An 18,035-nucleotide genomic window follows, 5' to 3' on the forward strand; every position below is an offset into this window, starting at 1 on the left:
TTATTTATTAGCTTACATTTCATATTTTCTACTCAACACAATTAAAAACTTGACTTGTTTTTATGTTTTATAGCCGACGTTTTGTTATTTTTGTGTGTCGCGACTACTAGAACTAGCTCAACCGAGGCTGAAAATGAAAAAAAAACATGTAAAATGTAAACAAACAATAGGCCTACAGTCTGTTTAATGTTTATGTTGTCTAATAATACTAATAGTTTATATATCATAATAGGACCATATTAAATTAACACTAGGAGTACTAGATCTAGTAACAGTTAGTATTAGATCTAGTAACACTATTGCCAATTATTTGGTATGCCCATTCCCATTAGGTTAGACCACTCTATCTAACTCTACAGATGGTAGCTTTTTATATAATATAGCAAATCCTGCTAGCAAACACAACTGTTTAAAGTTAATTTCTTGCCTATAGGCCTATTAATATATTTAGTATTATTTAGCCATTGATTTTAATTTATTATTCAGTTATATATTTGTCACAAATATATCACAATATATATAATATATAATGGTAATCTATCGTTTTGGGTACGTAAAATCGCCCGCGGCTATTAATGTACGAAAACGTTACCTCATTGTCAAGGCTGTAATAGAAGTATATTGTGATATGTTTGTGTCAAATATTATAGATAAATGAATAATAAACCTAAATCAATGGCTAAATACATCAATATAGGCCGGAAATTAACTTTAAACAGCAGTGTCTGCAAGCAAGATTTGCTATATAAACAGCAGCCATTTGTAAAATAGAGTGACTTCCGCCTGAATCTCGCTATAAGTCTATAAAAATAAAACTTTAATAAGATGGCTGCTGTAGTAAATGAGTATGGTTGCATCTGTTGGAAACATCGCTGGTGTTCATTTATTACTGAAAAGTTTTAATTCAATTGTTTTAAAACAGGTACATAAATGAAACAAGGAAACATTTTTATATTTTTCAAAACATAAATCCTCATTAAAATGCGAAATTATTATTAAAATGTAAGGAGTCACCTGTTTTTCACATTACTAGTCGCGGGCGATTTTACGTACCTAAAACGATAGATTACCTATATAATATATACTGTATAATACTTCTAATAAGTCCTTAACAATGAGGCAACGTTTTCGCACATTACTAACCTCAGCCGATTTTAAGCACCTTAAATGATAGATTGCCATAATTTAATATTAATAGGCCCTAATTATTACTATATTAGTTTATATGACTAAAACTAAATTACTAAATTGACTAAAAATTAAAAATAAATTAAATATAAATCTGATGACATGCAAAAATGAGAACTCCCCAACCAGAAGTTAATATTAATAAATATATAGGCCTATGGCCCATATGGATGTTAGAAGCAAAGTAGAGGTACCCATCAGAAGCTGAGGGACTCAGTCAAGGACGTTCTCCAGACTCTAGTTACTGTCCTTAATGCTTATTAGGCTCAGTTAGAGCATGAACTGGCTAATTTAAATAAAAAAAATTTCTCTGTTCCAGAATTATAACAGACACATTAATGATGAAGCAAAGCAAACAGTGGTTGGATAACTTGCTGTATAATGGCATCATCTGGCAGGGTACTCATCGCAGCAACCATTACTGAAGTTGGCAACAACTCTTTTCTTTATCCAGCGTGTCAGCTGTGTTACTCTAAACTTTTAACTTCAGATGCAGACTTGTTCCAGTAAGATAGAAAACCTGTCTTAATTTAGAGAAAACATTTTAATTCCATGTATATGTAACTTAAAAATGATATTGTATGTTTTGTAAAATAACAGTCATACTATTTCTCTATATAAAATTTTGTATCTGACAATACTTATAAGAGATTAAAAGCTGAAATATTATAAAACTGTACATTCCTTTTAGATGTCAGAAATGCAATGTCACCTATTATCCAGTTGAAGCTTATTATCGGTACAGCCTGCATGCTACAATAAGTGATGGCACTTGTTTAGCTGAAGTCACTTCATTTGGGGGGATGTTGGATCGTTTTTTTGGTTCCTCTTGCTCAGAATTTTATCATAAGTAAGTAAATGTGCTAAAAGTTTGAGTGTTTGAACAGATAAAAGAAGTCATAGATATGTGAAGAAAATGTATGAAGTACAATGATTAAATTTCATTTAGTAAGTTTATTTACAAAGCAACACTTTGTTTTTACATTCTTCAGATATGTTCTCAAATTGAGAGAAAAATATGGCCAGGCAAGTGATGTCATTCTGCAGACTGCTGTGGAGAAAACGTTCATTGGGCAGAACTTGATCTTTGGGTTCAAAGCCAGATTACCAAACCACAACGAGATAGTGACACTTAAAGATATTTGTGAATCCAAGCTAGCTAGTTATAGTAGTTTTCCTAGAACATTACCATGTTTAATCGCAGTTCAGATTTTACACCAGACAAATTCTACCTTCACACACACTGTCATTGATCATTTACAAGCAATTTTAACCAAGATAGAGACATGTAATTTGTCTGAAAATGACTGCATGGGGAAGTACAAACTGTACCGTCTATGCAGTACAAGAGATATTCAGCCAACTGGTATAATTTTAAATGCTGATACTTTATCAGGGATGTGTCTTTCAGTGTCTAGTAGCTGCAGTGTAATAGAGGATGAAAGTTCAGTTGCTTTAAGTTGTGATAATTCCTTGAATGATAGTAAAGTTTCCAGAAATTATGACAACAATCCCAAATCACCCAACAGCAAAGCTAATGTTGAAAATAAAAGTGAAATCACACCAGTTAAAAAACTTGAATGTTTAATTGGCAAGTCAACAAATCTTTTAGACAATTTATTGAACAAGACAACAGAAAATGATAACTACAGTAAGGGAGTAATTTTAAATCAGTCTATAAAATGTTGCAGTGTGGAACAGTATTCTAGTAGCAGAGGAAGCTTTGGTGGTGAAGAGATTGGTATTGAAAATGTAGATCCAAGTAAAAAGGATAATGTAACATGGTGTGTTAAAAGTTATCAGCTGCAGCATCAAAATCTTGAGAAAACAAAGGCTCAGGGAGATAGATGTACATCCAAAAACTCTCATCTAAGTGGACATTGTAAACTTGAAGACATATCTTTGTCTGAGAGAGTGGAACAAACTTCAGACAGAAAAGTGAACATGCCCTGGTCATGTTATGATTCACTGTTGAACCGCAGCTCAACAAAAGAGCCACAGAAGAACGCAGCTAAAAATTGTGAAAAGCAATTATCTCAATCTGTTTTTAATGATTCATCTCAACACCTTGCTGAATTAGACCTTTCCACCAAAGGTGTGAAGGAAATACTTTGTAGCGATCCTACAATGTTAGATATGCCTGAATCAGAAGGACTGGATACATTTCTTAATACTTCAGATGTTGGCATTAGCACTCAGTTGGCACATGGTGTAAATAGACATAGTGAATGTGTAAGTCAAGCTACACAACAGCCTGAACTAGCCTATGACAAGAAAGAAGAAATATCCAATGCCACTATAGATAAGGTATCTGAAGATTGTGATCAAAACTTAAGTGCAGTTAATGCCCAATTCATTTCCAGTAATATAACTTTAAGACGATCGCGCAAGTTCCACAGCACACAGTTCACAATACCTGGGTTGTCAGATTTTGAACAACTTCTGGATACCTCCCATGAAATGTCAGATTATTTACTAGCTCCTTATAAAAGTTTAGATACACCATCATATAATGTTCTAGTCCCTGATAAAAGTCTAGATTTTTCACATGAATTATTAAATGGTGTGCTTGTTCCTGATGGAAGTTCAGATGTTGCACAAGAAGAGTTGTTAGATCAAAGTTGCAATACTGAAGATGTTGCACAAGAATTGTTAGATCAAAGTTGCAATACTGAAGCAGACCAAAGTGAAATTCTTGAGCTACCAGATTCAGAGGATCTTTCAAAATTTTTGACAGATATATCTAAGGAAGGAACCATCAACAAGTTGACACATAACATGTCTAAGGAAGGAACCATCAACAAGTTGACCTGGAACTGTTCCCTGTCACCAGCAGTGGGTGAGAAGATAACCTCCAACAAACTAGAGAACAGCTCTTTGGTGGTGAAAGCTTGTAAGGAAACTGAATCTCTCCTTCAGACCATCCTCACGCTTGAAGATGGAGACATTTGCTCTGAGGACATGTTTGAGAGTCCTGTCACTTCCCACACTAGAGAGCCACCCAAGCATCTTGACACTGATGTTGTCACAGCTGACACTGATGTTGTCACAGCCGACACTGATGTTGTCACAGCTGACACTGATGCTGTCACAGGTGACACTGATGTTGTCACAGCTGACACTGATGTTGTCACAGCTGACACTGATGTTGTCACAGCTGACACTGATGTTGTCACAGCTGACACTGATGTTGTCACAGCCGATGACAATAAAGACCACACATGCCATAAGGTTGAGCTTTCTAACCCAGGCGCTAGCACATGTCTTAAGCTTCCTTCACGCAGGCACCAAGATTCACTTGACAGCAAAACTTTATGCATGCACAAAGATTCACTTGACAGCAAAACCTTATGCAGGCAACAAGATTCACTTGACCACAAACTTGCACACAACAAATGGCAAGGACCTGAAATGAAACAAATATTTTTTCACCCTAGCTTACCTAGTCCTGTTTCAACCCAGCATGAACCCGTGCCAGAATACAAAAACTATTTTCCCTCACTTCAACGGTGTACTGATCATCAAAGAGAAAGGAGTGAAAATAAAACAGAATCACATGATTTTAATTCTTCAGTGGCGGATGTAAGTAAAATTATAGCGGAGAGTTGGCTAGAAGAAAATGGCCATGACAGTGAACTGGGTTATTCCGAAGATTTATTTGAATCTCAAGATAATCACAAAGCTGAGGAAGAACTTTGTGATAAGCAAGGGGTCAACAAATGTGACAACAGTTACATTTCAAAACACACGAACTCTTCTGTGACAAAAAATGGAATAGAAAAGCCATTTAAAAATACACACTTGGAACCTATAGACTGTGAGGCAAAGATCTCTGCCAAAAAAGTCAGGTTTACACAGACCACAGAGGAGCTTTGTTTTAATGCTGCATCAGTCATCAGTAACCGCCCAGTGACCAGATGTGCTGTAAATGTCAGGTCCTGCCTGAAGAAACAACAGACTGAAAAAAGCAGATCTGAGGGTGAAAAGTCTGTGTCTAGCTGGTTGTCCCAGGATTTGTTCTCTAGTTCATGCTGTGAAGCTCCTTCACCAGCTACAAGTCACAGAGAGAGCACAAATGCAGTGCTCCCACTTCTGTCTCCATCAGCAACCAGTGACTCTACAGTGGAAACCAGTTCTAAGTTAAACCACAACACATCCACTACACTTGAGCCCACTTGGATCACAGAACCATTTTGCAGCACACCCCTCACACACAAGCCTAGTTATATCACAGGCAGAAACTGTAGCACACCCCTAACACTACACTACAGACCAACATACATCCCAGACCCCCACTGCAGCACACCCAGGAGACACAAAAAACCTAATGATGTTGACACATCACAAGATTTATTCTCCCCAACCTTCAACAGCCCAGTTGTGGGAAGCTGCCTCTCTGCTCATGCACCACCTACTGACTTGATGACTCCTGATTTATTTGATTGATTGTTTTATTATTTACTCATTGTGATATTATATATAGTTTATTACAATATTAAATAATTCAAGTTTGTTGTTTGATGTATAACAATTTTATTTACATTCAAGTTATATAACATATTTGCATATTCAAACAATTCATCATACACATGTATGTAGTACACACAAACATCTGACACAACCAGCGGATGAGCAGTTAAACACAAGGCTCTGTTTCACAGACAAACAACAAAATATTTCTGCAAATGTGTGTATGGTAACATTCTTTGTAAGCAGTATACAGCAGTAAAAAAAAAATTCTTAAAAATTTTCTGTGTTATGAATACCCAAAGTTACTCTGAAGTTAAAAAGAAAAATTGAAAAAATGTTCTGTAACAACTTCAGGCCACACAATTAAAAACATATTTCTTTAATTTCAGCTTATTTTTGTAACAAAAGTATTTGATTCCTTTTAAAATGAACCTCTTCTGCTTTCTTCATTATAGAGGTCTGTATAGTATTCATTTACATATATGGTACACAAATTGGCCCCAAATGTGATGTGGAGCAACTAATAATTAGTAAGAATTTAAGTGGCATGTGTCATGATGAATACTTTATCACTTTCTTTAAATGCTAATGGTATAACTGTTCTTGTACTGGAAGACAAATTTAGTAACAAAGCTAACTAAATTTTTTTATCTTCCCAATATGACCAAGCAAGTTTGTTTAATATAAAGAAATAAGAAACCTGTGGTTTTTTTAAAAATATGTCCAAAGTATTTTTACATAACCACAAATCAGACATAAAATGGCAAGATCAATTGAATTAAAAGCTCACCTCCCACATTCAACCAGACACAAATATGATACAAATACAATACTGATAAAACAAATATATACATGGGCTATTTTACAAGCACTGAAACTTAAATAATATGGTAAAGAATTTCTAACGTAAGATACCACTGTGACTAACTGATTGAAATGATTTCTCCCAGTATAAATTAAAGACAAATAAACCAGCAGTTGATGTTAAAGTGTGAACATGACTTAGATGAACTATTCAGTCTTAAATAACATGCTTACTCTGAAATAAAAAATACTATAAACATAGGCATTCTTTAATAATAGAAAGAAAAAACAGAAGGAATATACAAATGAATCCTAGTAACACGTCATCAAAGCCCCCTAATCTTTTTTCTAGGCATATTTAGTAATGTATTTTTTACAATATTTCTGACAAACAAAATAAAAAAAAAAAAACCTGATAGAAACTGCTGTATAAATTGTTTAGCTTTACATTTTACTGCTACTTGTCAATGATATCTCAAAGCTTAATGCTTTCATAGTAATATATTTAAGAGAATAAAAGTAATACCTTTTAACTTTCTGAATGCCTAAAATATATTTTTTTTAAAATGTTTTAATTGGCAGTTATTTTTTTAAATGACGGCAACACAGTAACAAGCAAACAAAATAGTTTCAATGATCGTCACATACATATTTTGGATCTGAATAGTGCGGGAAATTTATTAAAACTTAAATACTTGCCATAAAGAGGTTAAAAACTGTTTACTCTTACTGTATCTTCATCAGACTGATCCCAAATGTAGGGGAAATCTATAGTTTGAACTTGAAGTATTTGTTTAAAAACCAGCTGTGTATGGAAGTTTATAGTCAATGCACAGAAATTCGAGGCTCTTTCTGTTGACGTTTTTTTTTTGTTAACCAGCAGTCTTCACAAGGAAAAAATTTAAGAAAAAATGTTCCTTGTGTTAACATTTTTTATCATTGAATTGGAATGAGATGTCTGACAAACTAACTTAAAAATCTATTGTAGAACACAAAAAATAAAAAAGTACAAACTAAAATTTCAACTAACTAAAAAAAAATTTGTAGCATTTTAAAAATACTTTTAATAAATGAAAATATGCATAATCTGCAGTTTGTAAAGAATCCAGATAACTGTACACCTTTTATTAAATGTTTAGCAGGTATGTTAAATAATTTTAAATAATCTTAAAAAACGAATCATTTTAAATTGTGAACAGATATGGACACACAGACATCCATTATGCCAGCTGTACAAAACTTCTAAAATAACATAATAAGATCATTCTTTAGACCATTCAGACTCACAAAGGCATTTGATCATCTGCATGCAGTTTATGTTCCTTTAACCATTCCACAAATTCATCCAACATAACTGGCCCTGAAATGTGTCAAAAGAATATGTAGTTTTTGTTGCGTTAATGAAATTTTTTAATAAAAAAAAAAGGTAAATAAAACACCAACTTACATGCGCCATCTTCATCATAATTTTCTAAATCTGGTCTGATAGCTCTGCTAAACTCCAATATATTGCACCACTGATCTTTATTTATCACTTTATATTTGGCTTGCTATAGATAAAAAACAATTTAATTTAGAAATAAAGCCAAATAAAAATGAATAATAACCAACATAAAAGTTTTAATTTACGTTAGTAACCATTATTGAGAATTATTTGAATAAAAAAACAATCTCATTTTCTCATTAATTAAAAGGCTTCTATAATTTAAATGCAAGGAATAAAAAGGCATCCTTGATTACCACCATAGATTTTTTAGAAACATTGTGATAGTGGTGACCAAAGTCAGTAGTCTAGAGCAGCTACCTTTGGAATTCATGGGTACAACATAAACAACCTTCAACTCCATTGTAGATATAATGCAATAACTGAGTGTGAAGCAGATTATGGTTGATAAGAGAATGTTGAATAAGTTTTTATTTTCATTGATTAAAGATTTGTCTCAGAGCCATTAATGAAATTACCTCTAAAAACTGATGGAAGGATGAAAAAAGAGGCCAGTTTTTTCCAAGTACCAAAGAGAGCATTGCTTTTGCTGTATCTATGTCCATACTTCTCTGATCTTTTTCCTGTTGAAAGTTTTGGAGTTACAAGTAATATTGTCAAAAACAAAACTAGCCACATCATACTTATATTTTATACCATTCTTTATTTATTTATAGCAAAACCTTAAAAAATTCTGTTAATTTCTTTTCTACTTCTTTAAACTCAGAAATAAAAAAAAAAAATTTGTTTTTGTTTACTTACTCTAGCAAAATCAAATGCAAAACGGTAAATGTTTTTGAAAATGGCTGGATCGTTTAACATTGCCCTGAGGTAGTCTAATCTGTTCTGAAGTTTCCCTATTGTGTCACACCTTTCAGGATTAAAGATTTAAAGCAAAATTTTAATTATAAATAATTATTTTAAAACAGAAAATAAATAGCAAATATAAAACTGTCAGCTAAAAAGATGATATAGTTACTTGTTTAAACAGATAGGACATTGAATCTAATATGTTTGAATATAACTCTAACTTACTGTAATTCTGTCATTCCCTTCATCCACTCTTCAACAGTAAAGAAGCCCATATTTTTAGCATTAAGTTTGTATGCTAGTGCCAGCATTACAATCTGAAAAAAAAATGTAATGAAAAGATATCACAAAAATAAACTAGAGAACTTGATCTAAAATTTAAAAGTTTTAATTCAATTGATGAAAACATACATTTTCAGGTTCCACTCCTATGTCCTCACAAAATTTTTCCATGCCCTCTGGACCTAATGTTTCTTCACTTGTACCTACAAAAAGGTTTTTTTTAGTTAACACATAAGTAAGTTTTATAATGAATAAAGTAAATATGTTTTGCTTTACCAGAACCTCAAGTTTTGAGCTTACTGTAATATTAAGTTAGTTTAACAGAATAAATGAAAATAGAAGCTCCAGTGTAGTTTGTATAATGATAAATACAGATAGTGTTAGTATCCTCACACATCAAAGAAAGTTACAAATAAATAGACAATGCTCATTATACTGACACACCTGTATACTCATGAAACCATGTTAGACAGCGCTTCTTATTAAATTCTGTAGATACCTCCTTTTTTGGCCTGAAAAGTAAAAAACATTATTTTTTGTACATATTAAACACAACCATCTACACTGTTGTAACACATAATTTTTTTTTCAAGACTTAAAAAGTAGTAAGTACTTAATAATTTAAAAAAAAAGATGAAAATTCTCCAACATACTGTTGTGCACGACTTTTCTTAGCAGCAGTTTCTTCATTACTGCTATTGTCACGTCTTCGCCGACGTGAAGGCATGATGTTAAAAGGATTATAGTACAATTGCTGATTTTCTGGTAGGTTTTCTTCTTGATTTTGGATACCAAGATTCTGTGTGGATAAAGTAATTTTCAAACTTTCAATTAGGCACATTTTTTTTAATAGCTTTAAATTATTTTAGATTCAAATATAAATAAGCTGACAGAAACTAATAGCACTTAACAGAATAAGCACAGAATTTTGACCTTTAGTAATGTTTCAATGTTACTGGTTTATATCTGAGATGACGTATAAAGATGTCAGAGGAAAAATAGAACAGACAATATATTAAGAGCTAAATTGAAATAGACATTAACTAAATAGTATGAAAAAAGCAAGCTGGTAAAGCTAAAAGTATCATTTATGAGCAGAACAGCAGGAGTAGCATTTACTATTTGTAGATCTATCTCAATGTATGTAGTTTTGTGTTGAGCTTAATTAGATACTAAGAATGAATCAATCCTTGATAAATTTTAAATAGTAGAAAACAGTACCCCTTCAAGTTTACTAGGGGCTTTGGTAGTTGTTTCTTAGAGGTAAAAGGTTATTTTTTTAAATGTAAGGGGAGAAAAAAAAGAGTTGGCATTTGAAGTTGGTTATAAACAAGAGGGGTAACAACTTCCTAAACCACTAAAATTTTTAAAAAGGAAGAAAGTGTAGGCCCTATAATGAATTTCAAGTTTTAGACAGAAGTTGAATAAGTTGTTTTAGCCTGGTTTTCATTACAGCATAATGTATTACAACAATAAACAAGAATCATGTTACCATTTTACAATACCATGTTTAAAGTAGAACATTTTTAAAACAGACATACCAGCGTATTAAATCTACTTGGCAAGCTTGAATGGATGTTTTGATCCAGTGTTCACAGAATTCTATAAATATATACACAATTTGAAGACTGAAACAATTCAGTAAAATAAATTATGCTTCAGTTAGCTATGCAAAAACTATATGGAATGTTTTTTTTTTGTAAACATGTCACAAGTGTTTACAGGATAAGATTTTAAAAACTCAAAATTTATTAGAAACACAAAACAAAAAAACAAGGTCTAATCATAACAAATACAACAGAACATAATGTAAGCAATGAATTATTACAGATTCAAATAAGCTACTGCTATAAAATAATTACTCCTTAACAGCACACTGACAGCCCCAAACAAAAAAGAGAAAACCCAACTCAGAGAAATATGGGAAGGGGGTGGGGAGGAGAAGAAACCACTGCCAGTTGACCAATGCTGTTGGAATTGCTGAAAGTTGTTGCATAATTCCTATTTATGGTACATTGTAATTACAATAATTACATTTAAATCCTATTATCACTTTTACTAATATAGCAAATGAAATAGTGTAGACTAGTGTAGAGCAATGTTTAATGTAGATCTAGTTGTAGTTAGTGTGCCTACTAACTACTATGTTAAAATAACTAAACTAAACTTCAAATTTGCTAGGCCTAGCCTACACTGATGAAATGATTATTAGTGTCTTAGTGATTATATATATATAATATATACTAATTACTAAGTAATGATTGATCATAATTACTACTAGATCTAGATCTAGTACAAGTCTAACAAGAAACAACACAATCACGGTTGACTGCTGCTGCCGAGGTTCTCTCTATCGGGTGAATGACCGTGAATGGCATCTTAGAAAGGATAACTTAAACTAGGTACTAGGATAAATTTTTAATATTGGTTTTTTAGGGAAACAACTACTACAGTTAATAGGAGCAGAAAATTACAATAACAGAACAGTTTTCCTTTTTGATGTAGCTCAAACGGTTAAATAGTTATGATTTTTTTTCGTATTAAAAAATGTGATTTTTTTAACATAGGATTTTCTCCAATTTCTGTGATAGAGTTTTTTTAAGCGTTTACTAAAATTGTCCTAGCTTGTAAACCATATGGTCAAATTTGTTATAACTTTGCAATGTCTTTATATATTATATATGGAAGCATAATAAACAATAAAATTAGAAATTTATGGGCAGAGTTAAACAAAAACAGAAGTAGAACAGGGTACCCCCCCTAATTTTTCATATACAGTGCATTCATACAATCTCAGTTAAAATTTTAACTATTCCAAAAATTAAGCTCAAACTTGCTGAGAATGTTGAGCTATGGATGTGTCAGTTATTACAATCAAAATAATATTCATAACTGAAAAGTTTTTTGTTTTAACTGCTACAAAGCTGATAGATTATGCAATTTCGCAAAACCGAAGTCTTGTTGATGTGAAATGCAACATGATGGCAAATTTGAGTTATTAAGCACTTAAGTCTCAAAATTTGCCTGGCTCTAGATGACTCTATTCTTAAACAGAAACAATCAAAATATGTGTTTAAATCTATCTGTTTGACAAAAAATAAGGGGTGGAACAGGGTACACCCCCTATTTTTAAATACGAAATTTGTTCATACAATATCAGCTTAGGTCCAAACTATTTGAATCTAAAGCTAAAAACTAATCAGAGTGAAGCTCTGAAATAAGTGTGTTTGATGGTTGTATCTAAATAGTTGACAAATAGGTAAAAGATGGTAAAAAGGTAAAACGCTGAGTCATCGACGCGCCTGACATAATTGAAAAACTGAACTAATATATGAAAATAAAAATGATGGCAAATTAGATCTATTAGAAATGTAAGGTCTTTTATTTGTATAAATGTAATTAACTTGTTAGTCTACTTATATATATAGTTTAATTAAAAAGATGTGTTTCTGTCTGTTCATTAGTATTTTACATTTCAGAAGAAGTTCAACATTGGTTGGTTTTAACATGATATAGAATCTAGAACTAGTTCATATTACTAAACTTTCAATGTACTGCTTCAAAATTTATTTAAGTTATTTTAAAAAATATTACTTAATTTGTCTAAATAAAAGGTGAACACATTTATTGTAATAGTTTTAATTCCTCTTTACATAGTGTTCCCTCATTAGGCCACATAACTGCTCATCATATCGTATGCTGGTTTTAGAAGTGTAGGTTCTATCTGGAAAAGTAAACAGTACATTATTTGCTTTCACATCAAAATAAATAAAATGGTTTTTCTAGACACTAAAATTAAATATTGAACATTTATTGCTATTACCGCACCAAACCTCCCCCCCCCCCCCCTCTACCCCACTACCTTCAATATCAAAACAGCGTTTGCCACTATCGCCGGCGGCAAAACATCGTTCGCCACTATCGCCGGCGGCAAAACATCGTTCGCCACTATCGCCGGCGGCAAAACATCGTTCGCCACTATCGCCGGCGGCAAAACATCGTTCGCCACTAACGCCGGCGGCAAAACATCGTTCGTCACTATCGCCGGCGGCAAAACATCGTTCGCCACTATCGCCGGCGGCAAAACATCGTTCGCCACTATCGCCGGCGGCAAAACATCGTTCGCCACTATCGCCGGCGGCAAAACATCGTTCGCCACTAACGCCGGCGGCAAAACATCGTTCGTCACTATCGCCGGCGGCAAAACATCGTTCGCCACTATCGCCGGCGTCAAAACATCGCTCGCCACATTTTTTTTCTATTACCTCCCTTGCCACTTTCGCTTTCATATTGTAAACAAACGAATTTTTTTATAGAGGTTGCAAATCTGTGCAGCATATAACTTTTGTGCGCTATGTCCAAACAACTTGATTTTTTGAAACAATAGAGAAAAGTGGTGTAGAATTCATGTAAAGCAATAAAATTCCTGTTTAGGTAAAAATTTAGAGAAAACCCTTGATATTTCATAGTATCCGCCGCCAACCAATCAAACGCGCGCTTTCAACGCGTTTTGGTTGGCGGCTGACGTCACGATGACGTCACGCGACCCGTAAACACGGCGTTTTTGGAGCTAAAAAGGGCCGAAAAAGCCATTTTTTCTACGTGTAGTTCGGATTTTTTTACGTTTTTTAAAATGGGCCCGAAAATGACACTTTTTAGAAATGGACATAGCCATTTTTTCGAAGAATTAATTAAAAAAAGGGCCGTTTTGAGCTATGTTTCGATGTAAACAAAGGCCCATGTCAACACGTGTCAAACCACGTGAAGGCACCCGATCGAAGATTTCGGTCACGCATGAGTGGTTTTCGTACGTTCTCGTGAACTAAATACCAGTTTCTTGACAACAAATTGGAAAACGACAATTTCGTGAAAATAACGACCCTAGCCTAGAGGAATGGCTTTTGAAGATTATTAAATAAAAATAGATGTATTGGCTACATGTGTTGATTCTAAAGTTGTCTATAATTGACTAGTAGGGCATGCTGAAACAACGGCCTTAGGGCGCCGTGTAGTGTGTAGTTTCGCTAAATGTAAATTAATCAGCCCGGCCGCAGATCGACCGCAAACTGTTAAGTTGGTTGAATGTGAAAAGCATACTACTTACAAATTACTTTTGAATATTCACATCACACAAAATAATCCCAAAGAAAGCACAAAATAAAATCCTTTAGAAAAGCATCACCATGAAATTTGAAAACCACAGTATGTCACCCAGCCATCTTTGGCTTGATCTAGAGGTCATTCTTTAGCCTACACATGTGCCTTGTCAACCAATTTAGTTTCTGACGGTACACGACATTTAGATCAATATATTAATTAACAAACTAACTGAATTCCAACATTCTATCACTCTAATCCTAAAATGAAACAGAATTTGAAGCACAATGATCTAACGAATAAATCCCACTCTAAGTAAGTGTCGCAGCTTTAATCCTGGATAGAACCATAGTGTGTAGTCGTGTTGTGAGTAAACTTGCACGAGATAAAACGCCGACCTAGACCTTCCTGATGTGTATGGCCCCAAAGTTAAATGCTGGGAGTAGGGGAGGGGAATTTAACACCAGAATAGATTTTTTTTCAATAGTTCAGTAGTTCACGCATCCTAACGGGGTTGAAAGTGTAACTTTATTATATTCAACTAGGCAAAAGGTGGAGGGTGGGGTCATTTAAACGACGGAGCTATATTTGTAGTCCACGAATACGGGGAAGCCGGTATTTGAAGCCGGCATTTCATTATCGTCATTGCTATTGAGTACAACCCTTTATTCTAGTTTAATGCTCGACTAGGCTACTCATTACGAAATCTAAAAAATGCCGTAGTGCTACCATGCAAAAGTAGCCTAATATTTCTACTGAATGGGGTAGGTATTTGACTGTGTTTATTTAAATGCAGATCCCGTTAGCCTAAAAATATTTGGATACACATTTTAGTTATATAGTAAGGATTAATTTTATAATACAATGCATATATTCTGGTAGTCCTTCAAGTATTAGTAGTTATTGGACTATCCATAACTTGTATTTCAAAGATTTATAATGAGCGGGATGCACTCGATGTTTTAAGTGCTACATTCGGTACTGTTACTTTGTGCATGACAGCATCCCAATAGTTCACTGTTAATAATGTAAACTGAGCTTGACGAGACTCCCATCGCCAAGCAATCGTATGATAGACCCAGCAAGCATCACTCGTTAAATTCGACATGACTATACCAGTCCTTGATTTTCATTACTGCCTTGAAACGCCTAGTTCTTGGTTTAAAAAGAAAAAAACGTCTCTCCCCCCCCCCCCCCACCCCTTCCCGCTAGCGCCGACGTCATCATAGGCCAAAACCACGGTGCATTTTTTTTTCACCGAGTATAACACACACCTCTCTCCCCCTCACAGCAAGCGCCAACAACGGTCGCCCAAGCCCAATAACACGCACCACGGTGGATTTTTTTTTCAATGAGTATATACCCTACCCACCCGCCGCCTTACAGCATACCGCTAGTCTTTACAAACGGGGTTACAAGTTTAACTTTGAGTTCAAGAAGGGGAGAGGGTGGTATTGAAACAACGATGTTCTTTAATAATATGTTTAATAGTACAAATACATAGTAAGAAATTATACTTACCTACTTCTATAGCATCATACATAATTTTATAATTAGCAAATTAATTAATTAATTAAGTCTAATGATAATGAAGGGAGATAGTTTATTTTGGTTAAGGCACGACACACAACACTATGCGTGCGTGGTATGTGGCCTGACCGACCGAAAGGAGATTGTTTATATTATTGTTTTGAGTTTATATTTAACTCAATGCAACGAGCCCGCCGGTTGGCTGAGGCCACGCCGGGGGGACGATCTGTCCGGGATTCAAAGGGTCGATTCTAAATATCATCCCCTGTTTATTATAAAAATAAACAGTAGGGAGTAAATTAAACTTACCTTATTTTCACTGAAACACTCCATCTTGAATAATCCATGCACACAATTAAAAAAACAATGAAAACGCAAAATGTCCATTTTTTTATGAAAAATCGATAATCGCACGAAAATTGATCGGGCGATAACACCGAGCGATAAAAATTACGAAACTATAGCACTCGCGTAGCCGCAAATTCTCGGCGTCTGGGTAACGGGGACGAAAAACTCGCCGCGCGGCGTAAAACGAGATGTAATCCTAGTACCTAACTTAAACTTTTTAATAAACTAATGAATGCAGCTGCAGTTTCACAACAAAGCACAGCAGAGAAATAAAAAAATGTTATGGATGTAATCTAGATCTATCTAGATTTTCAGAAATGAAAGTCGATTTCTCACTACTGTTTTATACTTGATTTAAATGCATTAGTTAAAATGTTGCATAATATGAAACAATTACTAAGTATCCAAAATCCCAGTAAGAACATCAAAATAACGGTTCAGCAGTTTTTTTCTCCCATACAAACTACCGGAAATAAAACGTGCAATTAGACCGGACGTTGTTCTGTTAGATGCGCATTCCTGTTTGTTATTGTTTGTTTGGTAGGATTCAATTGGCTGAGTAATTTAAAACCAATCGCTTACTTCGTACTATGAATATTACTGAAGCATTCCAAAGAGGTATCTTGAGTTTGCTGTTGTCAAGAGAAGCCGAATGGTAGATCCAAGTTAATTTTAAATTTAGATTTCTAATAAATTTATACTAGTTATAGTAAAAACAGATCTGATGCACTGTATTGTTTCTGATGTAGTGCGATAGGGCTTTGCGGCCAAAGTAAGGATTTATTTATATACTTACAGAGTACAGGCCACTATAAATTTTGGTAATCTATCATTTTGTGTACGACAAAAATCGCCCGCGGCTAGATCTAGTAATGTACGAAAAAGTTACCTCATTGTCAAGGCTTTAATAGAAGTATATTGTGATATGTTTGTGTCAAATATTGTAGATAAATGAATAATAAACCTAAATCAATGGCTAAATAATAAATATATAAATAATAAATATGGGCCAGAAATTAACTTTTAACACTAAACAGTAGCATTGTTTGCGAGCAAGATTTGCTATATAAACAGCAACCATTTGTAAAATAGAGTGGCTTCCCCCTGAATCTCGCGCTAAGTTTAGAAAAAAACTTAAACAAGATGACTGCTATATTAAATGAGCATAAAAATAGTTGCATCTGTTGGAAACATCGCTAGTCTTCATTTATTACTGAAAAGTTTTAATTCAATTGTTTAAAAACAGGTACATAGGCCTAAATGAAACAAGGAAACATTTTTGTATTTTTCAAAATATAAATCCTCCTCAAAATGTGAAATAATTATTAAAATTTAAGGAGTCACCTGTTTTTCACATTACTAGTCGTGGGCGATTTTACGTACCAAAAAGGATAGATTACAGTAAATTTTAAAATGTAGGCCTAGCCCTATTTACTTTTACTATTACTATTTATGCCTACTATTTATATTTTTTACATTACTTTATTAGTAAATTATTAGTTAGTAGTTTATTAGGCCTAGCAATTAGAATCTACTAGTAATATAAGTAATTATATTATATTTATTGTAATTAATGCTGGGTCCCTATAGTGGCCATGGCTCTAAAAAGGTCTCAGGTCCAAATAGTAATAGCCACTTCCAACTATTTTTTTAAAGATTTTTTTAATCATTCTCATGCTGAAGAATGTGTTTTCACTGTGTCTAAATTATACATTATAGGAAAGCATTTTCTTTTATTGTTAAAACAATGTTTATCTTAAAAATGTTTATTTTTAGTCTGGGCAATAATCAGTAATCAACCATGCCGGGAGATTCGAGGAAAGATTTTGTTTTGGTTACAACAGCAAATTACTTTGGAGTCCAAGTAAATGATAATGCAATCACAAATCTATTTAACACACCATCATTAAATAATTTTCTTGATGATGGAAGCACAATGGTCTTGGCTGGAAGGATTGATCCTAAAAAAGAGCACAGAATTGAGTTTCAGAATAAGGTGAGCATTAACTTCTGCCATCTTAAG

The 18,035-nt window shown here is 33.7% G+C and overlaps 3 protein-coding genes across 6 annotated transcripts in view; 2 read left to right on the plus strand and 1 right to left on the minus strand.

The window, feature by feature from the left end:
• The first annotated feature begins 1,513 nt into the window (after positions 1-1,513).
• On the plus strand, positions 1,514-5,876 carry LOC131935087 (uncharacterized). The gene is made up of 3 exons (XM_059291385.1): positions 1,514-1,694; positions 1,880-2,038; positions 2,181-5,876. The coding sequence occupies exons 1-3, from the start codon at positions 1,570-1,572 to the stop codon at positions 5,632-5,634; spliced, it is 3,738 nt and encodes a 1,245-aa protein (XP_059147368.1). The 5' UTR covers positions 1,514-1,569; the 3' UTR covers positions 5,635-5,876.
• Positions 5,877-6,016: 140 nt separating this feature from the next.
• LOC131935088 (DCN1-like protein 4) lies at positions 6,017-16,508 on the minus strand. 4 transcript variants are annotated; one of them, XM_059291387.1, is made up of 10 exons: positions 16,410-16,508; positions 10,579-10,639; positions 9,691-9,836; positions 9,482-9,549; positions 9,167-9,240; positions 8,981-9,072; positions 8,708-8,816; positions 8,425-8,529; positions 7,910-8,012; positions 6,017-7,822 (listed from the first exon to the last, which is right to left on the minus strand). In XM_059291387.1, the coding sequence occupies exons 3-10, from the start codon at positions 9,762-9,764 to the stop codon at positions 7,746-7,748; spliced, it is 702 nt and encodes a 233-aa protein (XP_059147370.1). In that variant the 5' UTR covers positions 9,765-9,836; positions 10,579-10,639; positions 16,410-16,508; the 3' UTR covers positions 6,017-7,745. The 4 variants fall into 4 exon arrangements, with proteins under 4 accessions (XP_059147370.1, XP_059147372.1, XP_059147371.1 ...); XM_059291389.1 differs by having other exon boundaries at positions 10,579-10,665; positions 16,410-16,495; XM_059291388.1 differs by having other exon boundaries at positions 16,349-16,476.
• A 151-nt stretch (positions 16,509-16,659) lies between these two features.
• Positions 16,660-18,035, plus strand: part of LOC131935084 (cytoplasmic dynein 2 heavy chain 1) — a 51,971-nt gene continuing 50,595 nt past the window's right edge. Inside the window, exons 1-2 of the mRNA XM_059291374.1 lie at positions 16,660-16,784; positions 17,789-18,008. Of these exons, the coding sequence (XP_059147357.1) occupies positions 17,814-18,008 (195 nt within the window). The 5' untranslated portion in view covers positions 16,660-16,784; positions 17,789-17,813. The remainder of the gene's footprint in view (positions 16,785-17,788; positions 18,009-18,035) is intronic.

The sequence above is a fragment of the Physella acuta genome, unplaced genomic scaffold (assembly GCF_028476545.2).
Source record: "Physella acuta isolate Inbredline_101_S28 unplaced genomic scaffold, ASM2847654v3 ptg000131l, whole genome shotgun sequence".
Lineage (NCBI taxonomy): Eukaryota > Metazoa > Mollusca > Gastropoda > Physidae > Physella > Physella acuta.